General features: G+C 42.1%; 1 protein-coding gene across 1 annotated transcript in view; it reads left to right on the forward strand.

The window, feature by feature from the left end:
- Nucleotides 1-6,292: 6,292 nt before the first annotated feature.
- The window catches only part of BARD1 (BRCA1 associated RING domain 1), a 95,925-nt gene continuing 78,620 nt past the window's right edge, over nucleotides 6,293-23,597 (forward strand). The window contains exons 1-2 of the mRNA XM_040228570.1: nucleotides 6,293-6,585; nucleotides 21,378-21,434. Of these exons, the coding sequence (XP_040084504.1) occupies nucleotides 6,443-6,585; nucleotides 21,378-21,434 (200 nt within the window). The 5' untranslated portion in view covers nucleotides 6,293-6,442. The remainder of the gene's footprint in view (nucleotides 6,586-21,377; nucleotides 21,435-23,597) is intronic.

Below are 23,597 nucleotides of genomic sequence, written 5' to 3' on the forward strand. Positions count from 1 at the left end.
TGGTTTGATCTCTTTGCAGTCCAAGGGACTCCTTGTCTTTTCTAGCACCACGACTCAAAAACTTCAGTTATTTGCCACTCAGATTTCTCTATGGTCCAACTCTCACATCTGTGCATGACTACTGGAAAAACCATAGCTTTGACTATACAGACCTTTGTCAGCAAAGTGATGTCTCTGCTTTTTAATACGCCATCTGCTGCTGCTGCTGCTGCTGCTAAGTTGCTTCAGTTGTGTCCGACTCTGTGCGACCCCATGGACTGCAGCCTACCAGGCTCCAGACAAGAGTACTGGAGTGGGGTGCCATTGCCTTCTCCATTAATACACCATCTAGGTTTTCATTTCGGAGAAGGCAATGGCACCCTGCTACAGTACTCTTGCCTAGAGAATCCCATGGCCAGAGGAGCCTGGTAGGTTGTAGTCCATGGGGCCGCTAAGAGTCAGACACGACTGAGCGACTTCACTTTCACTTTTCACTTTCATGCATTGGAGAAGGAAATGGCAACCCACTCCAGTGTTCTTACCTGGAGAATCCCAGGGACGGGGGAGCCTGGTGGGCTGCCGTCTATGAGGTCACACAGAGTCAGATACGACTGAAGTGACTTAGCAGCAGCAGCAGCAGCAGGTTTCATTTAGGTTTGTCATAGCTTTTCTTCCAAGGAGCAAGCATCTTTTAATTTCATGGCTGCAGTCACAGTCTGTAGTGATTTTGGAGCCCAAGAAAATAAAATTTGTCACTGTTTCCTTTATTTCTCTATTTGCCATGAAGTGATGTGAAGATACCATTTTGCCCTTTTAAAGCAGAGAAGGGATATTGTTAATGCCCTAAGCTAAAACTCCACCGGAATCCTATATGTGGACTAGATTTCCCAGGGGAGGTTTTCTTTGGGAGCAGAATTTCAGGATTTCACACATTGTTCATGGACCTCATCCTGAAAGGTTGCTCATCTTTTTACCTGCACGCCCAGTGGACGTGTGAGAAAGAACCGGCTCTTGAAATTCAGGATCCAGGGCGGGGAGGAAGAGTTGGTTTAAAAACACATATTCCATCTCAACTAAAAGCTAAGCATCAGCCAGCTGAACTGCAGCACTGCGGGGTTGGGAGTAAGGGAATGGAAGGGGAAGTGGCTGATGGAAGAATAACTGCCTGTTCTTTTGACCAGTTAACTGTGGCCACCACAAAACAGCTGCCAAGAATTTTGTGAGGTTAGGGGGTGGGAGGTATTGGAGCAGTGGTGGTGGTTTAGTCACTAAGTTGTGTCCAACTCTTGTGATCACATGGACTATAGCCCTCCAGACTCCTCTGTCCATGGGATTCCCCAAGCAAAAATACTGGAGTGGGTTGTCTTTTCTTTCTCCTGGGGATCTTCCTGACTCAGAGATTGAACCTCTTACATTGCAGGTAATCTCCTTCATTCCTGGAAGATTCTTTACTGACTGAGCCACTGGGGAAGACGTATGGAGCAGTGGTAGAGGGAAGGAAAAAGGAAACAAATAGGAGAAAGAACTCATTGCACCTGCATCATAATTCACCTAATAGCACTATGAATAGACCAGTAACAATTATTTGGTTCTCAAAGCATTTCACCAAAATGTGAAATTTTCATTTACGCTGGTCACAAAGTAAAGTATGCCCTGATAAAAAATAAAAGGCATCTGATAAAAGTATTCAAAGTATTTTAGGATAAGTAAAGCATTCACAGTACCAGTCATCTTCCCATTGGTTTTGGGTACTTATGATGTAGGTGATTTTACATTTATCTTATTTAATAATCTGACAAATCTATAGGATAAATCCCTATTTTGCGAGTAAGGAAACAAATTCTCAGAGAACATAAGACTTGGCTTAAAACACAATTATTCAGTAGAGGAAGTGGGATTAGAAGTAGGGCTGTCTGAGATCAATGGAAAAAGAGTCTTGTACATATCTACAATGGAATACCACTCAGCCATAAAAAAGAAAGCAATAACGCCATTAGCAGCAACATGGAAGGATCTAGAGATTATTAACTAAGTGAAGTCAGAAAGAGAAAGACAAATATCATATGATAACACTTTGTGTAATCTAAAGTACAACATAAATGAAACAGACATTAAAAACAGGCTTGTGGATACCAAGCGGGGTTGGGGGAGGGGGTTTGGGGGGAGGGACTGAGACTTTTACAAACTATTACATATAGAATGAATAAACAATAAGGTCCTACTTCATGGCACAGGGCATTATATTCAGTATCCTGTGATAAACCATAATGGAAAAGCACATAAAAAAGAATATATATATATATATATATATATATATATATATATATATATATAAAATACAAAAAGTGTGGAAAGTGTCATTCTCTTTCCAACTGTGTTCCACAGTTGTGTCCAACTCTTTTCCACCTCATGGACTGGAGCTGCCAAGTTCCTCTGTCCATGGAATTCTCCAGGCAAGAATACTGGAGTGGATAGCCATTCCCTTCTCCAGGGGATGTTCCAGACCCAGGGTTCAAATCTGGGTCTTCTGAATGACAGGCAGATCCTTTACCTTCTGAGTCACCAGGGAAGCCACAGAAGAAATTAATACAACATTATAAATCAACTATAATTCATTAAAATTTTTAAAATTATGATAAAAAAAAGACTGGCTCCTGAAATTGCCAACTAATTCTCTAAGTTCATTTAACATTTTAAGTTTGCTAAACAATAAACTGTGGAAAATTCTGAAAGAAATGGGAATACCAGACCACCTGACCTGCCTCTTGAGAAACCTGTATGCAGGTCAGGAAGCAACAGTTAGAACTGGACATGGAACAACAGACTGGTTCCAAATAGGAAAAGGAGTACGTCAAGGCTGTATATTGTCACCCTGCTTATTTAACTTCTATGCAGAGTACATCATGAGAAACACGGGGCTGGAGGAAGCACAAGCTGGAATCAAGATTGCCGGGAGAAATATCAATCACCTCAGATATGCAGATGACACCACCCTTATGGCAGAAAGCCAAGAAGAACTAAAGAGCCTCTTGATGAAAGTGAAAGAGGAGAGTGAAAAAGTTAGCTTAAAGCTCAACATTCAGAAAACTAAGATCATGGCAGATAGATGGGGAAACAGTGGAAACAGTGGCTGACTTTATTTTGGGAGGCTCCAAAATCACTGCAGATGGTGACTGCAGACATGAAATTAAAAGACGCTTGCTCTTTGGAAGGAAAGTTATGACCAACCTAGATAGCATATTAAAAAGCAGAGACATTACTTTGCCACCAACGGTCCGTCTATGGTTTTTCCATTGGTCATGTATGGACTGTGAAGAAAGCTGAGCACTGAAGAACTGATGCCTTTGAACTGTGGTATTGGAGAAGACTCTTGAGAGTCCCTTGGACTGCAAGGAGATCCAACCAGTCCATCCTAAAGGAGGTCAGTCCTGGGTATTCATTGGAGGGACTGATGTTGAAGCTGAAACTCCAGTACTTCAGTCACCTGATATGGAGAGCTGACTCATTTGAAAAGACTCTGATGCTGTGAGGGATTGGGGGCAGGAGGAGAAGGGGAAGACAGAGGATGGGATGGTTGGATGGCATCACCAACTCGATGGACATGGGTTTGGGTGGACTCTGGGAGTTGGAGACGGACAGGGAGGCCTGGCGTGCTGTGATTCATGGGGTTGCAAAGAGTCGGACACGACTGAGCGACTGAACTGAACTGAAAGCTTGTTTTTGTCTGCAAATTGTAAACAATGGCTTAACAGGGTTAAAAATCAAGGATTAACTTCTTGGCTACCCCTAAACTTAAATGTATTAATAAATGCATGCTCAATTGCTCACTTGTGCCTGACTGTGCAACCCCACGGACTGCAGCCCACCAGGCTCCTCTGCCCATGGGATTATCCCAGCAAGAATACTGGAATGGGTTGCCATATCCTCCTCCAGGTATATTAATAAATGTTTTAGGCCACAATGGAAAAAATTATTATAAGAAAGAATATACTTATAAAAATTTTGAAATTTATAACATATATATAAATGTAAATATATACTTATATATAAATAGAAACATATGAATAATATATATTTACATATAATTTATATGGCTTCCCTGGTGGTTCAGACGGTAAAGAATACACCTTCAATGTGGGAGACCTGGGTCCGATCCCTGGGTTGGGAAGATCCCCTAGGGGAGGGCCTGACTACCGACTCCAGTATTCTTGCCTGGAGAATCCTATGGACAGAGGAGCCTGGTGGGCTACAATCCATGGGGATGCAAAGAGTCAGACAGGACTGAGTGACTAAGCATGTAATTTATATATATACATATGTATGTGTATATATATATGTGTGTGTGTGTGTGTGTGTGCTTAGTTTCTCGTGCTATCATAGGTCAGTTAAAATCTTTAGTTTTCTCCTTCCACTTCTACTAACCATGGGTTTATTTGGAAATGTTTTAGACAGTTGCAGTGTAGCTTAAAGATTGAAGGGGACTTGGGAGGACACTGGGAAATCAGCTAGAAGGTGATGGGGAAAATCTAGGCTAAAATGATACAACTGGACCTGTTGTGAAGACAGAAATGGGAAAATTTGAGAGTAAGTTAGGGGGGAAAAATGCAAAGATTTGGCAGTGGAGTGGATGGGGGGGCGTTGAAGGGGTGAGTAGTAGTTAGTGTCTGGGTGTATCTAAGTGAAGTTGCTCAGTCGTGTGCTACTCTTTACAATCCCATGGGCTCTAGCCTAACAGGCTCCTCTGTCCGTAGAATTTTCCAGGCAAGAGTAGTGGAGTGGGTAGCTATTTCCTTCTCCAGGGATCTTCCCGACCCGGGGATCGAACCCAGGTCTCTCACATTGCAGGTGGCCGCTTTACCCTCTGAGCCACCGGGAAAGTCTGTCTATATATATGGCGATCACAGAAAAGCCTGGGGTGGGGGTGGAAGAGGAAGTAGGGAAAGAAAATAAAGATACTTTCTGAGGAATCAAGAGTGGCATCTTCAGTGTCACAGCAAAGCTTTTCCAAACAAAGCAGCTGTCGAAATAGCACTAGATTGCTGGGAGAAATATCAATAACCTCAGATATGCAGATGACACCACCCTTATGGCAGAAAGTGAAGAGGAACTAAAAAGCCTCTTGATGAAAGTGAAAGAGGAGAGTGAAAAAGTTGGCTGAAAGCTCAACATTCAGAAAACGAAGATCATGGCATCCGGTCCCATCACTTCATGGGAAATAGATGGGAAAACAGTGGAAACAGTGTCAGACTTTATTTTTTGGGGCTCCAAAATCACTGCAGATGGTGACTGCAGCCATGAAATTAAAAGATGCTTACTCCTTGGAAGAACAGCTATGACCAACCTAGATAGTATATTCAAAAGCAGAGACATTACTTTGCCGACTAAGATCTGTCCAGTCAAGGCTATGGTTTTTCCTGTGGTCATGTATGAATGTGAGAGTTGGACTGTGAAGAAGGCTGAGAGCTGAAGAATTGATGCTTTTGAACTGTGGTGTTAGAGAAGACTCTTGAGAGTCCCTTGGACTACAAAGAGATCCAAGCAGTCCATTCTGAAGGAGATCAGCCCTGGGATTTCTTTGGAAGGAATGATGCTAACGCTGAAGCTCCAGTACTTTGGCCACCTCATGAGAAGAGTTGATTCATTGGAAAAGACTTTTATGCTGGGAGGGTTTGGGGGCAGGAGGAGAAGGGGAAGACCGAGGATGAGATGGCTGGATGGCATCACGGACTCGATAGACGTGAGTCTGAGTGAACTCCGGGAGATGGTGATGGACAGGGAGGCCTGGCGTGCTGCGATTCATGGGGTCGCAAAGAGTCGGACACGACTGAGCGACTGAACTGAACTGAACTGATAGGGCTTCCCTGGTGGCTCAGACGGTAAACAATTCGCCTGCCAATAAGGAGCCCCAGGTTCCATTCCTGGGTCTGGAAGATTCCCTGGAGGAGGGCATGGTAACCCACTCCAGTTATCTTGCCTGGAAAATCCCATGGACAGAGGAGCCTGGCGGGCTACAGTCCACGGGGGTTGCAAAGAGTTAGACACGACTGAACGAGTAACATAGATAATACTTAAAACTTCTCGGCTTGTAACTTTCCGTTGATTAAATTCAGTGAAAGTTCCTTAGAATCGTCTCAGTTTTTTGCATTTATCCCTCCAGACAGCCTGTGGCCCCGCCCCCTTTCCCTCCAACACAAGGGTTCTGCGGCGGCCGCTCCCCCAGTCTAGGCCCCGCCCCACCAGCTAGCGTGCCCCTACTTTTGGCGCGTTTCGGCCTTGCTCCGCCCACCCAGCGCGCCCCGCCCATCCCGCGCGCCCCGCCCCCTAGGCGTCCCGCTGGGCCAGACCTAGGAACTGCTCGGGCTGGGGGCGAGGAGTCGGGTCGCGGGTCTCCGGTGTCTCGGAGGTTGCCTGAGTTCTCTCAGCCTCCCGCCTTCGGAGGAGCCTACCCCGTGAGGGCGGGGCGATGCAGGGGAACCGGCAGCCGAGGGTCCGCTCCGGGAACCAGTCTCATCCTGCGCCCGCCATGAAGCCGGCGGGTCGCGGGGCCTGGGCCCACAGCCGCGCCGCGCTTGACCGGCTGGAGAAGCTGCTGCGCTGCTCACGCTGGTAAAGACCGATTCTCGAGGGGGCTTCCGGGAGGGCCGCAGCGCGGCCAGGGGTCTCTTCAAACCTCCGATTTCCTCCTTTCATTCCCGTTTCCCTACCCGCCCCCTACTTGGGCGGGCGAGTAGTGTTAATACATGCCCAGGCATCTGGCCTCCTGCAGTCTAGGGGTGTCTCAAAGAGTTCCACACGACTTACGACTGAACAGCAACAGGGATCTGGTGTTCGTTCTCCCCCGTCTGGCCCCCATTCAATCCTTTCCGGGAGACTTTGTGCCTTTCAGTTGCACCAAACACCATCTAAGATGGTAGGTAGTTTTTGAACTTTAGCGGGCAAAAGAGTCTAGAGGTGTGGCTAAAGAGGAGGATCCCAGTTCCCGCCTGCACAGTTTGAATCGGTAGGGCTGAGGCATCTGCGCTGTTCACCTTTCCCCTGGTTCTTGTGTCCAGGGTAATTTCAGAACCTTAGGCCCAGGGCTGTAAGGTTTGAAGGAGCCCGCTAAATATAAAGCAGCAGTCACTTTGCTGAACTGGCTCCTTTGATCAGTTCTCCGTCGCAGCCTTATTTGGGGAGGGGAAATTTTGGGTACCCTTGTTGGCGATTGAAGATGCCAGTGTAATGGACACTGCCAATTGCTCATTCAATTCCACATTTCCTTGGTTTGATCAAAGACTGTGTGGCTTGGGATTCCAGCTCCTAGAGATGCTGTGTGTTATTAACTTTTGCTTTTCCTTCATACTGTTAGACACCATGGGAATCCTTTCAAGGTTTTCATTCCATCATTTTTATGACTGGTACTCCTTGCTTCTCCTTTTCCTGTAGCTTCTCCTAATATAGAGGTCAAAAAGGTTTAGAAAACCAGAAAAGGGTTTATCTCACTTTTCCTGCTCAAAAATCATTTATTGAGCCCCTGCTGCGTGCACAGCTCAGTATTTCTGCATCGCTATCACTTTGGCAGCTTTTCTCTCTGCTTGTGACTGTTCTATCATACTTCTTTTTTGGACTTTGTTTTCTCACTGTGATTTCCAACTTGCAGAACTTAGTTGTACAGAAAGCATAAGTAATATAGCATCTTTTTCAAACTGAAAGGACTTAGCTGCAGAGTTTTGTACTTATATTTTGTTTTACAAAAACTTTAAAACTTGTGATGAAATGACATCGTGACACTCTAGAAAAGTGGCGTGTTTGTATATGAAGACATTCTGATTGTGTGTGTTTCCCCATAGCTCACAGGTCATCCATCTGAGAATAAAAAATTTCAAACAAACCGGCTCTGCCGGCTGTTAAAACAGAAGCAACTGTAGTCACACCTTTAAAAGTCAATGAAAGTTAGATATTCAGATGGTACATTTCAGTATGGAAGGCGTGAGGGTAGCAGCCTGTTGCTTCACTAGACAGTATAGTTCAACTGTTGGAGTGGCCATTGTGGTGATTATCATAGAACAAGTGATTGACAAGAGTTGTCTTTTTTGGGGGCTACATTTGGTCTTAGTTGCTTCACGTGGGACCTTTTTCTTTTTTCGTTTTGTTATGTGGGAGATCTTTCCTTGGCGGCACATGGGGTCAGTAGCTGAGTCACCTGTGGGCTTAGTTGCTGCAAAACTTGTGGGATCTTAGCTACCCAACCAGGGACAGAACCACATTCCCTGCATTGCAAGGCAGATTCTTAACTGCTGGACATCAGGGAAGTCCTACAACAAGTGTCTTATAAAAATACAAAAATACAGTCTGCTTGCTGAATGGTTTGGGAGGAAGGTGGACAAAAGAGGTAATCTATAGTAATAATCTATAGGTTGTCCTGAAATCTAATAAGGCCAGTTTCAGTTTTATCCCCTACCAGTATTTTTCCAGTTTTACTAAAGTGAGCAAACAATAAGAGCCGAAAAAGACTGAAAGTAGACATCAGTAACTAGGTCCAGATTTTTAATACAACTCATCCCGCATGGTTAATAATATTTAACTCCAGTGACTGAAAACACAAAATTAATATGTGAACCACTGATGGATTAACTAAATCTTAGCTATTCCTTTTGTGCGTATTTTAACATAGGGCTCTGCAAACTCTCTAAGGGTCATATGGTATATATTTAAGGCTTTGCTGGCCACACACTGTTCTTTTGTCTTTTACAACCCTTAAAAACATAAAAAAATTCTTAGCTCAGTTCAGTTGCTCAGTTGTGGCCAACTCTTTGCGACCCCATGAATCGCAGCTTGCCAGGCCTCCCTGTCCATCACCATCTCCCGGAGTTCACTCAAACTCACATCCATCGAGTCAGCGATGCCATCTAGCCATCTCATCCTCTGTCATCCCCTTTTCCTCCTGCCCCCAATCCCTCCCAGCATCAGAGTCTTTCCCAATGAGTCAGCTCTTCGCATGAGGTGGCCAAAGTACTGGAGTTTCAGCTTTAGCATCATTCCTTCCAAAGAACACCCAGGGCTGATCTCCGTTATAATGGACTGTTTGGATCTCCTTGCAGTCCAAGGGACTCTCAAGAGTCTTCTCCAACACCACAGTTCAAAAGCATCCATTAAAAACATAAAAAAATTCTTAGCTCAAAGGCTGTACAAAAATAGGCTTGATTTGGTGCATAGGAAATAGTTTGCAAAACTATTTTAAAACATCTCAAGGTTAAAAAATCCTTTTTGATGGAAAATTTAGCATCAGATGGGGTTTAGTATTTAGAAATGATTAGTGTTCCTCTTCTTGTCACTGCACATTTGACATTGTCTGTGGCGAGTAAAGTATGGGAGAAAACCAGCCCAGTCTTCCCACTTATGCTTTGCCTAGTGGCTGTATCATAGCTTGAAAGGAGCAACTCAGGATCCCCTGTTTCTTGCTTTTTCTACCCATCATTCAAAACAAAGTCATATTATCTGCAATTGTGTGTCAGTATGTCCTTTTTATAGAGCTTCACAGTTTTACTCAGTGGGCTAGTGATTACCCCAATTACCCTCACATTCAGCTTGCAGCTGTTAGCCATCTCCCATTCCCAGCTGTCACCTGTCCTATGTAGAACATTATATCTGTTTTGGAGCAAGCATTACTGGTGGGTGAGGGTGGATTGGCTACATTACAGGGCATCCTTTCTTGACCTTGAACAGGAGTATGACTTCCAAGGCGAAGCTGATGAAATTGTTGAAGAGGCCAGATGTGACATTTGTGTTAAGTGCATGCCTCACAACCAAATAGTAGCTATTTAAAGATTTGCAAAAATGCGACAGGAAGACTCATTTGAGAGGCTGACAGAAAGCATGAGAATAATGTGTTCCTAAAGGAAGCAGGAATTAGGAAATGTAGTGTGAAAGCCCAGGTGTCATTTGACACTGTTTTGTGAGATAAAATAATTAGATACCTCTTGATATATTTTTTTGGTTGGGGTTGGAGTTTAGCATCTACCACAATTTTAACTTGGAATTCTAGTGACTTTTAAAAAAATTGAAGTGTAGTTGATTTACAACGTGTTGTGTTATTGTCTGGTGTATGGCAAAGTGATTCAGTAATATATGTACATTTTTTCATATTTTCCATTATGGTTTATTACCATAAACCATTGATATTGAATATTCTCTGTGTTATACTATAGGTCTTTATTAGGTCCTTATTCTAATGATTTTTAAAATCAACTTTTAGTAAAAAGTAAAAATGTAGTTTTGTGTTTTTTAAGATAGGCGATTTTATTTTTCTAAATTGTCTCTGGCCATTTTATTAGTAGAGGTGATTGACATTGTTTTGAAGTTGCATAGCTTAGTGGTTAAGAGAATGGATTTTGGATCCTGGGTTCAAATCCTGGCTCCAAATCCTGGCTCAGCGATTTTGGACAAATTATTTCATCTTTTTATGTTTCCTTTTCTTCATCTGCGAGATGAGTTAGTAGTTTTTACTTTGTAAGTTTGTTAAGGGAATTAAATGAGTTAATATTTATAAGGTACTCAGAGCAGTATGTGTTCTGTTTGAATTGCTATATGGATGCTTGTAAAATAAAGGATAGAATTCCTGATGCCTCAGGAATTTGTCTTTCTTCATTAGTTCTGATTGTTCAGAGGTGTTTTTACAGGCCATCTATCCTTTGATGGGGTGATTATTGCCTTCATTGTTAGGACAATGAGCAACCTCGAGGCAGCTGTGTGTTCTGATGCCCTGAGGCTTTCCACCTCAAGGAGGGTATCTTGAGCTGTAAGAGGTGAAATGTTTTACCCTAACACACAATCCAGGGTAAATTAGGGGATGCAGAAATGAATACTTGTGCAGGGCTAATGGAGGAAAGCTTCCTGGGCTTTTGAATTGGGGTTTAGATAGATTTTTATAGGTGGAGCCGGATAGAAGATTATAGCACTTGAAAATATGCAGAAAATTATATAGAATAGCAAGGGAGTGAGTCAGGTGGGCAGAGTTAGGACAAGGTCAGGTCCTAGATTAGAAGCATTGTTACTCCCTAAGGAGAGCCACTTGTGTAACTTTCCCTGGACTCTGGCGTCCTCCTAAGTAAAATGAGGAAAATGGATGACTTGATTTTTCGAACTCTTTCCTGTTCTCAGATTCTGGAATTATTAGCATGTTTTGGATGCAAAATATCATTTAAAACTTTTTAGTTAAGTTGGATATACACATAGAAAAAGGCACAGACCATTGTATCGTGTCCTCCAAATTGTGGGATTTATTTACTTCTGTGGCCTTTTGGTTTCTTTGATTGGCCCCTTTCTCTTTGATACTACACATTTCAGAAGGGTAGGTCCACATTTGCCACAGTGTTGGACATATAGTTTCTTAGTGTTTATTAAATTAAGATATTAAAGCATCTTGGTTAAGATTTACATTGCAGGTGGAAGTACCAGAGGACCTGGTCAGTTCATTTGAAATGCCAGGAATCCTCCATAGGTTCCTGGGGGATAATTACCCATAGTGAACAGTGACTAAGGCTTCATCATCACATCCGGTCCCATCATTTCATGGCAAATAGATGGAGAAACAATGGAGACAGTGACAGACTTTATTTTCTTCAGTTCAGTTCAGTCGCTCAGTCGTGTCCGACTCTTTTCGACCCCATGAATGGCAGCACGCCAGGCCTCCCTGTTCATCACCATCTCCCGGAGTTCACTCAGACTCACATCCATCGAGTCCGTGATGCCATTCAGCCATCTCATCCTCTGTCGTCCCCTTCTCCTCCTGCCCCCAATCCCTCCCAGCATCAGAGTTTTTTCCAATGAATCAACTCTTCTCATGAGGTGGACAAAGTACTGGAGTTTCAGTTTTAGCATCCTTCCTTCCAAAGAAATCACAGGGCTGATCTCCTTCAGAATGGACTGGTTGGATCTCCTTGCAGTCCAAGGGACTCTCAAGAGTCTTCTCCAACACCACAGTTCAAAAGCATCAATTCTTTGGCGCTCAACCTTCTTCACAGTCCAACTTTCACATCCATACACGACCACAGGAAAAACCATAGCCTTGACTAGACGGACCTTAGTTGGCAAAGTAATGTCTCTGCTTTTGAATATACTATCTAGGTTGGTCATAACTTTTCTTCCAAGGAGTAAGCATCTTTTAATTTCATGGCTGCAGTCACTGTCTGCAGTGATTTTGGAGCCCAGAAAAATAAAGTCTGACACTGTTTCCACTGTTTCCCCATCTATTTCCCATAAAGTGATGGGACCGGATCCCATGATCTTCGTTTTCTGAATGTTGAGCTTTATGCCAACTTTTTCACTTTACTCTTTCACTTTCATCAAGAGACTTTTTAGTTCCTCTTCACTTTCTGCCATAAGGGTGGTGTCATCTGCATATCTGAGGTTATTGATATTTCTCCCGGCAATCTTGATTCCAGCTTGTGTTTCTTCCAGTCCAGCATTTCTCATGCTGTACTCTGCATAGAAGTTAAATAAGCAGGGTGACAATATACAGCCTTGACGTACTCCTTTTCCTATTTGGAACCAGTCTGTTGTTCCATGTCCAGATCTAACTGTTGCTTCCTGACCTGCATACAGATTTCTCAAGAGGCAGGTCAGGTGGTCAGGTATTCCCATCTCTTTCAGAATTTTCCACAGTTTATTTTCTTGGGCACCCCAAATCACTACAGATGGTGACTGCAGTTATGAAATTAAAAGATGCTTGCTCTTTGGAAGAAAAGCTGTGACAAACCTAGACAGCACGTTAAAAAACAGAGACATTACTTTGCTGACAAAGGTCTATATAGTCAAAGATACGGTTTTTCCAGTGGTCATGTACAGATGTGAGAGTTGGACCATAAGGAAGGCTGAAAGCTGAAGAGTTGATGCTTTTGAACTATGGTGCTGGAGAAGACTCTTGAGAGTCCCTTGGACTGCAGGGAAATCAAACCAGTCAATCCTAAAGGAAGTCAGTCCTGAATATTCATTGGGAGGACCATTGCTGAAGCTGAAGCTCTAATACTTTGGCCATCTGATCCAAAGAGCCCAATCATTGGAAAAGACCCTGATGCTGGGCAGGATTGAGGGCAGGAGGAGAAGAGGACGACAGAGTATAAGATGGTTGGATGGCATAACAGACTCGATAGACATGGGTTTGAGGGAGTTGGTGATGGACAGGGAAGTCTGGCGTGCTGCAGTCCCATGGGGTTGCAAAGAGCTGGACGGGAGTTAGCAACTGAACAAAACAACAGCAAGAAGACTTCAGGGCAGATGTAAAGGTGCAGGTCTTTCCCCTATGGATTTAGAGCTAGAACCAAGACATGCACAGTCCTGTAACAGGCTACACAGACCTGGTGTTATATAGGGCTTGTGACTGCTGGGGAAACTTACCAGAGACATTGAGCACCTTTTAGTTACTGACTTCTGTAGCAGAGGAGATGGTCTTGCAAGTGAAGTTACTGTTATGCAGGTCTGAGGCTGAGGAGAGTTTCAGGCTCAGTGCAAATTTGAAAGTTATCAGCAAATACATGGCAATCGAAAGCATACTCCCAGAAGTAAGTGGTAAAGAGGGTATAAAAATGTCGACTTAAAAAATAGTCACAACCTAGAATTTGAGAGTTATGTTTTATTCAGTGGGAATTTTTAGGACTTCAAGGACAGGAGACAGCCTGTCAGGTAACCGTGAGAGTATTGCTTGGGGGCTGGGAGGAGTCAGTTTACATAGAAGTTTGCAACAAAAGGCGGGTAGTCCGAATATCAAAAGCATTTTTGTGAATTAAAATCAGATATATCAAGTTAAGGAATTTAGCGCTTTTCTATGTATGGGAAGATGCAGGTCTGGGCTCACAGAAGTCATTCCTTTCAGAGGCATCTCGGCTATTTGGGGCCAGTAGCATCTGGGCTCCCTGTAGGGAGTGGCTGCAGGCTACTAACTGCTGGATTGGAGGTATTGTTTTCCTTGCTGGTTGCCCTTCAGGCTCAGACATTCAGGGTTGAAATCACTGATGACTGTGATCCTTGTTTACTGATGTGGCAGGAATACTTCATCTATCAAAGGTGAATACCTGTGTCTAAACCTTAAAACTCCGGAGAACCTACTCCAGTACTCTTGCCTGGAAAATCCCATGTATGGGGGAGCCTGGTGGGCTGCCGTCTATGGAGTTGCACAGAGTCGGACACGACTGAGTGCTTTCACTTTCATGCACTGGAGAAGGAAATGGCAACCCACTCCAGTGTTCTTGCCTGGAGAATCCCAGGGGACGGGGATGCCTGGTAGGCTGCCGTCTATGGGATCGCACAGAGTCAGACACCACTGAGGCGACTTAGCAGCAGCAGCAAGCCTTAAAACTCAGTATTTGACCATCAGGTAGGGGAAAGAAGTGAAGTGAAGTGAAGTGAATTTGCTCAGTCGTGTCCGACTCTTTGCAACCCCATGGACTGTAGCCTACCAGGCTCCTCTGTCTGTGGGATTTTCCAGGCAAGAATACTGGGGTAGCCATTTCCTTCTCCAGGAGATCTTCCCGACTCAGGAATTGAACCCAGGTCTCCCGCATTGCAGACAGACGCTTGACCATCTGAGCCACCTGGTAGGGGAAGTGATGCTTTAAGAACAGGAGCATCAGCAGTTACTTAGATACTGTTTTGCTTTGATAGAAAGGGAATATATTGGAAGACAAAATAACCGAAACTATTTGAGTTGGATATACATAATAATCTCTGTGGCTTATCTGTCTCCTAATAGTAGATTCTATTCTATTAGACATTAGGGTATAGAATTCTATTAACCCCTTTGATGTTTGACTCACTGATTTATTCAATGTTTATTGACACTAAATAATTAGATATGCAGATGACACAACACTTACGGCAGAAAGCGAAGAACTAAAGAGCCTCTTGATGAAAGTGAAACAGAAGAGTGAAAAAGTTGGCTTGAAACTCAGCATTCAGTAAATAAATATCATGGCATCCGGTCTCATCACTTCATGGGAAATAGATGGTGAAACAATGGAAACTGTGAGAGACTTTATTTTGGGGGGCTCCAAAATCACTGCAGATGGTGACTGCAGCCATGAAATTAAAAGATGCTTGCTCCTTGGAAGAAAAGTTAAGACCAACCTAGACAGCATATTAAAAAGCAGAGACATTACTTTGCCAGCAAAGGTCTATCTAGTCAAAGCTGTGGTTTTTCCAGTAGTCATATATGGATGTGAGAGTTGGACTGTAAAGAAAGCTGAGCACCGAAGAATTGATGCTTTTGAACTGTGGTGTTGGAGAAGACTCTTGAGAGTCCCTTGGACTGCAAGGGGATCCATTCTGTCCATGTCCATCCTAAAGGAAATCAGTCCTGAATATTTATTGGAAAGACTGATGCTGAAGCTGAAACTCTAGTACTTTGGCCACCTGATGCGAAGAACTGACCCATTTGGAAAGACCTTGATGCTGGGAAAGATTTAAGGCGGGAGGAGAAGGGGACAACAGAGGATGAGATGGTTGAGTGGCATGACCGACTCAATGGACATGAGTTTAAGTAAGCTCTGGGAGTTGGTGATGGGCCTGGAGGCCTGGTGTGTTGTAGTCCATGGGGTCACAAAGAGTTGGACAACTGAGTGACTGAACTGAATAATTAGACATGAATTATTATTTTTCCCTGTGATTTACTTGAATCTGACATACAGAATAACTGTGCAAAATAATGTGCTTTCCTGTCATTGTCCATATTCCTTTATTTGCTAACAATTTTGTTTTTTCCCCTTAAGAAAAAAACCCAGATTATATAGTTCACTTGGTGAGCCTCTGCATTTTGGTAAGTGTGTTGGTCCACGCTTAAAATAGCATGGGGATTTTCTGAAATGCATAAGCACTGTAAGTAGCTGTCTAAATCAGCTAAATCAGGTCCAGTTCTTTTGCGACCCCATTGACAGTAGCCCTCCAGGCTCCTCTGTCCGTGGAATTTCCCAGGCAAGAATGCTGGAGTAGGTTGCCATTTTCTCCTCCAGGGCATCTTCCAGACCCAGGGATTGAACCCAAGTTTCCTGCTTGGCAGGTGGATTCTTTACCACTGAGCCACCAGGGAAGCCCAGTAGCTATCTTGAGTGAGTGAGTGAGTGAGTGAAGTTGCTCAGTCGTGTCCGACTCTTTGTGACCCCATGGACTGTAGCCTACAAGGCTCCTCTGTCCATGAAATTTTCCAGGCAAGAGTACTGGAGTGAGTTGCCATTTCCTTCTGCTATCTTGCCTAATACTAAATAGCAGTTGATATCTCATGGAAATTTAGGGACCAGTTCAGTTCAGAAATAGGTCTGCCTCAGTATTGTGATCTCAACTGAATTTACTTTCTTTTTCTTCTCTGCAAAGAAAATTTTCTGTCAGTAAGATCTTAAAAAAAAAAAGTCTGTTTTCCCTACTTATTTCTTCACTTAGTTTTAATCCTCTGATTACAAGTCTTTCTAAATCAACTACATGTAAAGTAACAAAAGTATGACGGCAGATGGAAAAAAGTAAAGTAGCTGAATTTTCAAGGTGCAGAAATCCTGTTACCATGCAAATGTATTTTCTTATTCCTCTGGCTTTTTTCCCCCTGTATACCAGAGAAAATACGGGGTGAGGATAAAATAGAATTGCTAATATAAATGCATTTTTGTATGTAGTCTTCCACTTGATTCATTCACTAAGGATTTATTGAAATCACATAGCACCATGCTAGGTAGGTAATGGTGTGTTGGGGAGCTCGGAAAAAATGAAAGTCAAGATTTCTTGTCCTTAGGACTATGATCTATTTGGAGACTTAAAAAAAAAAAAAAGGAATCGGGAAGATAAAATACAAAATACTTAGTTTTCAACATTGGTTTCCAGAGCCCCCGCTTGATGCCCTGTGTGGAACTTTAGATTTCGTACTTAAGACACATGTTAACTTGGCTTATAAAGCTACCTAACTAGATTAGTAAGCCCCTTAGGAAGGAGTATAATGCAGTCAGCTTTGTGTCCAGTGTGTGTCTGCTGCGGGGTACAGATTCTGCAGAAGTGAATGGTATGGAAACAAAATTTCAAGTGTTTCTATGCTTCTTTGTTTAGTGTCACTTTTATTCTGTCATCCTGGAGAGTATTTGGAAAATGTGTTGGAAGAGGAGGAACTGTTGATATATTCTAGACTGGGGACAGTCTGAGCAGTCCTGGGCTTGGCATTGGACTTAAGGTGTTCGAGAAATGTTAACAGACACTGACTGGTGTGATAAGAGCAGTTTTTGCTTTGGAGTAACCAAATTGTGAAGAACTGTTTAAAATTGCGTTTTAAAACCTGAAAGTAATACATGTATATGCCAAAGAATTAAAATAACACAGTATATAGTCATTCAATATTTGTTAAATGAATGACAAGTCTGAACCTTCTTCAAGAACCCACTGCGATCAATTACTTGTGTGTCCCTTAAGTGGTTCTCTATTCGTATAAGCACTTTGTACCTCAGATGAGAGAATACAGTGGTCAGGTAGATGTATCATGATTTATTTAACCATTTCCTTGGTAGAAATTTAGTTTTCAGTCTTGTGCTATATAAACACAAGACTTCGCCTAGAGTAAATGTCCTTGTCCGTGTGTCTTTACATTAAAAATTTTTAAATTGAAATTATGCCTGAACACAGTTGACAAAATCAGTGGGACAAAGACTGTACTACTGTAATGAAACATTCTGTTGTCTCATTCCTATCACCTTTGACTTCCATACTCCAGGTACAGCCTCTTTCATCTCTTAATTCTTTTAATTTCCACATGACCAAATGTGTTTCTATTGCTAGTTATAGATTTTTTTTTTTCTGTTTTGGACATTATTTGTTAATTCCCTAACTTACTACTCTGAAAGATGACTTTTCTGATTACCAATGATCAACTTTCTACTGTGGAAGATGACTGGATATCGTATTCAAAGTACAAAATAATTTTTAGTCATTACTGTGAAGACCTAATGCCCATTGTCTCCCTTGAGATGACTTATACTATTCTGAATTCTTTTAAAAAAAATATGTATGTATATATATCTAACATTTTATCTTAGTCTCTGGAAGCTTTTGGTGTCTTGTTTAGATGGACATCTTGACTATTTTGAAGTTTCAGTTTTGCAAGCATCTGAGATTATCTGAAAAATAAATTGCTGGCAGAATAGTTGAGTTAAAGTTTGGCACATTTAAATTTTTGATAGGTACTGTCTGGTTGCAATAAGAATTCTTTTATTCCAGAGCATCTTCTCAGCGAAGTTCTAGACATTTGAGAAAGTCTCACTTTTGACAGAAATCAGTGTCACCCTCTGTGTAGCGAATCTGTTCTTTGAGCTCTTCCATTAGAATTCTTTTGAACTACTCCCAGCTTTGGCTATAACACTCCTCTCCCTGCTCCTTCCCCTAATTCACACATGCACGTACTTTTCACTGACTCTTCCAGTGTCTTTTCTCATTTATTAACAGCAATAAAAAATATTTTCAAGGTCATTAATTAAAATAGTTACCATAGTTGACCAGTTGTTATTCATAGTACTAGATTCATTGCTAATTGCACTGTAGTATCTTGTTGCTGGGGTGAAGGGTAAGAACTGTAGATCAAGAAATACAGGGTCATTTTAGGAAGGAAATTTAAGTTTATAAATAGAATCAAGTCATCGAGTCAAGTATTGGCAGAGAGAGCCAGAAGGCTGTGGGCTGCATCCTGGGGGAACACCTCCATTAAGAAATAGGAAAAGAAGCAGCTAAGGAAGTATTGAACTCAGCAAATTAAGAAAATTAAAACTCAGGGAAGGTTTCAGGAAAGAACATGAGGTTGATGTTATTTCACAGGGATGTCGGGGAGAACGAGGACCAAAACATGTTTTGGTGAGCAGTGTGAACAGAGTAATGGGAGTTAAAGCTAGGAAGAAAAGGCAGATTAGCTAAGGGGTCCCCAACCTCCAAGATCTAATGCCTGATGATCAGAGATGGAGCTGATATAATAATAATAGAAATAAAATGCACATTAACTGTAATGCTCCTGAATCATCCCCAAACCCCACCTACTCCCCAACTAGTGCATGGAAAAATTGCCCTCCACAAAACTAGTCCCTGGTGCTATAAAGGGTTGGGGACTCCTGGATTTGCTGGTGAAAGTGAAAGTGGAAATTAAGTCACTCAGTCCTGTCTGACTCTTTGCAATCCCATGGACTGTAGCCTACCAGGCTTCTCTGTCCATGGGATTCTCCAGGCAAGAATACTGGAGTGGGTTACCATTTCCTTCTCCAGGGTATCTTCCAGACTCAGGGATCAAACCCAGGTCTCCTGTATTGGAGGCAGACGCTTTACCTCTGAGCCACCAGGGAAGCCAGGGAAGGATTTGCTGGTGAGATTCCTTATTTAAGATCTTAAATATACAAGAAAAGGAAGAGGTAGGGTGGAAGGTAGAGTCTAAAGGGTTTTTTTTTTTTTTTTTTATGTTGCAGGAGAGATTAACTTTGCATGTTTAGATGCAGCTAGAAGATGAAAGGGGCTATAGTCATGTGAATAGACTGTTTTAGAAAGCAGAGAAGATAAGGGATCTAAGGACAAGTCTGAATCTGGAGGGTGGGGAAGTAGGAATAAATCTGGTGGGACAAAGCTCACACTGTTTGGCTTCAGTAAGGTTAATGGGATTTAGAGCTTGGGCATGGCTATTCTATTCGTTTGTTTGTTTACTCACAGAATATCTACTATATCATTTTGGTAGAGATACAATGGTGAGGAAACTACCTGATGAGTTTTAGAGACAAGTTTGTATATATTTCTGTCTTTTTATAGTGGTTATTCAGAGCCTGAGTACAGGCATAGAAAGAGCTGACTGGGGGGCCTGCCTAGCATTGTAGATTGGCATTCTTGAGTGTCTGAGAGGTTAGTAGAATTGGGGTGATGGTGAAGATGGTGCTGAAGCAGGTAAAACTCTGTGGCCTGGGCTGGTAGGGACTCCAAGCAGCTAATACTGAATGGAAGTCTCTCCAGATGGAGAGCAACCTGAATGCGGAGGTTTGGTCAGGCTGATGAGGTAAAAGAGAGGGGGCATATTATGATAAGAGGACTTTTGGTCACACCACTTTTGAGATCTCAGAAGCAGAGCTTGTAATGAAGTAGAATTTAACACACTTATTCGGACATCAGAGGTTAGGTTTGGTAGCTCAAATAATGAACAGAAATTATAGGGCTAGCATGAGCATTGTAGCAGAAATCATCTGAATTGCCAGAAGTTGCCAGCACAAGTCATATTTTTATCACTATGTTCTATGTAGTGTGATAGAGAAATCAGATATTCTGAGTTTTTAAAAAGTGATGGGTTTTATAATGTCAGTGAGCACCATTTTCAATATCTTGAGAATAACATTGTGGGTGTGCTCTGTTTTTAGCACTCTTGCTGAAAACTCAATTTCACTTTAATGTTCATATCTATTAAAATGTACAGTGTGATGCATTTGATCTTTCAAGAAACATAGAAAACTATTTTTATTGATATGTGAGATGTGTGCAGAGATAATTGGATAATAATGATGTAAATACCTAAAGGTCCTAGGGTTAGTATAATAAGCCAAAAAAAGTTCATTTTTAAAAAGCTTTACTTCTCCTGTTTTTTCTTGCCACATTACGCCCTCTGACTAATGACTTGATCTGTGTTTATTAGTTAAGTAGCTTTACCTTCTTCGGATTATCAAACTTAGCAGGTGTTTTTTGATGGACAGTGCTGGGGATACTTAATTTTCTGCAGACTGCCAACCTGATGATTCCTATTCCCAGTTGCTTTAAAGAATAAAACAATTTCCTGTAAATAGAAAGAATTGCTGCATTCCTGAAAAGACATCTGTAAAAAATAGATGGCTACTTGACAACAACTGGAAAGCATTTTTTTTTTTTTAAGTGGTAAAACATAAATTTTTATGGTCAAGGGGACCAGATGTCCTATTTTTCTGTGACAGTCTTGGTTTACACCTGCTGTTCTATCCAGTTATCACTCCCCTTTACTCTCAGAAGTATTTTCATTTGGACAGTACACTGTATAGTCATTCTATTTGTGAGTCTCCTTTTGAGATTTATGGTCTACACTTTGAATCATGAATTGAAAGAAGTGGCCAGTGGTCGGTTTTACTTGAAAGAGGTTCAGAGATATTGAGCAAAGTTGCTTCTTTCTATGATTTCACAGCATATGCATTATAAAAAGTGTTACAGTTTGTCCTGAGTTTGGTAGTTGCTATTTGAATTCAGCAGATGTGTGATGATACAATATTTAATCAGGGAGTTACAGCCTTTCAAATGAATATGACCTTAACATCTTATGTTTTGAGAAACAAGTACAGTAGGGTTGGGTCTTGGACTTGTGAAATGTTGGGTAAAAAATGTTTAACAGTGACCTAAGTCTTGATTATTTTTCTGTTTTCAAACAGCACTAATATTCTGAGGGAGCCTGTGTGCTTAGGCGGATGTGAGCACATCTTCTGTAGGTAAGTAATGATGGCTTATGATAGATAGACACACACATTTAATGTAAGTGTATTTTTTACTAAGGTAATAGTCACGTGATCATGTTGATACTGATATTACTTTCTGTTGTATAATCTCATGGACTGCAAAATGACTTACTATATATACATTATCTCCTTTTGATCCTTTTATCTGCCTTAATTTACAAATCAGAAGCTAAAAGGTCAAAGAGGATAACTTACTGACAGGTACAAAGCTTAGAAAATAGCTTTACTAAGTATAGGGAGAAAATTAATTACTATATAATTCAAATATGCCTCTCTTACCCTTCCAGTTAATGTTGAATCTAGGCCTCTGCAAACTGTGAAACCTAAGTTCTTATCATTTACTGTATTAGTTTCTGAAGGCTGCCATAACAGGGTGCCAAAAACCGGGTGACTTTAAGAACAACAGAAATTTATTGTCTCACAGTTGTGGAGCCTAGAAGTCTGATAGCGAGGTGTTAGTGAGGTTGGCCCCTTCTGAGAGAGGTAAGGGAGTCTCTGTAGCATGCCTCTCTCCTACCTTCTGGTAGAAAATCTTTGGTTTCTGGCAGTGATCCTTTTAGAGATACATCACTCTGCTCTTAGCCTGCAAGTTCACATGGCAGTCTCCCTTGTGTGCCTTTTGTTGCTGTTGAGTCACCAAGTTGTACCCGACTCTGCAGTCTCATGGATTGCAGTAGGCTAGGCCTCCCTGTCCCTCACCTTTTCCCAGAGTTTGCCCAAGTTTGTGCCCTTCGCATTGGTGATGCCATCCAGCCATCTCATCTTCTGTCGCCCTCTTCTCCTTCCACCTTCAATCTTTTCCGTTATTAGAGTCTTTTCCAATGAGTGGGCTGTCCACATCAGGTGGCCAGAGTAGCCTCTTTGTGTCCAAATGTCCACTTTTTATAAGATTAAAATCCCAGTTGGTTATATTGGATTAGGGTGCTCACCGTAATGATCTCATCTACACTAGATCATTTACGAAGACCTTGTTTCCAGATAAGATCACAGGTCCTGGGGTTTAAGACTTAAGCATCTTTTTGTGGGGGGACACAATTCAAGCCATAACAGTTGCTATGGAATTATATCTACTAAAGCCCTGTCTGAGAGGTTAGAATGTTAGATTTTCATCTCATCTTATTTCTTAGTCAAGAGGAAATCAATTTGTCTGTGAGACAGGGTTAATATATCCTCCTTTGAATCAACCTTTTAATTATTCCAAGTTATGACTGTGATTATCTGGCATGAGCAAACTGCAATATGAAGTTTAAGCACATATGAAAGTAATTTACCATGTCACTTGGGTGCGCTGGGGACTGTGGGAGGCGGCCATGGTCAGGGTCCAGATTTTGTTTCTATGTAGAAACATAGGTCTGCTCCATGGGGCACATCCGGCAGGAGGATGGGGTAGGAAAGAGTATTTCTTGCCTACCTGATAACTCCATTTGGATGATGAAGTGGGATTCCAGGCTTGGTATGTTGAGAGCAGATCTGTTGCTCGTCCTTGCCTTTACCCTGTTCTGCCTCAGTAATCATATCAGTAAACCGTGCCATTGGAATAAATGGTACCAAAGTTGCTCAAAGCAGAAACCAGTAGGCACGCCTGGCTGCTATTTTTCTTGCTTATCCCATATCATAAAGTTCTCAGTTTCACCTGAAAATGTACCCTAAGTCTTTCATTTTCCCACTTTTCTATTTCCTGTTTATGCTTTTGTCCAAGCCACCATCAAATGATCTCTCCCTGGCCTATTGTAAAAGGTTCAGAACAGGTCCCCTTCTCCATTTTCTACATTCTTGTGAGTGATCTTTTGAAAATCTGAATCACATTCATATCACTACCACTCTTAAAATCCTTCAGTGGTTTCCTTTTCCAATCAGAATACGCTGCGCTGGGGTCCACAAGACTCTGCACAGGGCAGAGTCTCTGACTGCCTCTCGGACTACACTGTTCAGCCACCATCTCCTTTTGGTCCATTAAACATGTCAAACTCACTCCTGCCCCAGGACTTTTGCACTCACTGATTTTTCCATCTGAACTGTACTTCTGCCAGATTTTTGTGAGGCTAGCTTTTCATCAGTTGTATTTCAGCTCAAATATTACCTCCTTCAAATGTCTCCCATAATGCCTGTCTAAAATTCTGTCTGCCAGATTTTTGT

Source organism: Oryx dammah, unplaced genomic scaffold (genome assembly GCF_014754425.2).
Source record: "Oryx dammah isolate SB20612 unplaced genomic scaffold, SCBI_Odam_1.1 HiC_scaffold_27, whole genome shotgun sequence".
Lineage (NCBI taxonomy): Eukaryota > Metazoa > Chordata > Mammalia > Artiodactyla > Bovidae > Oryx > Oryx dammah.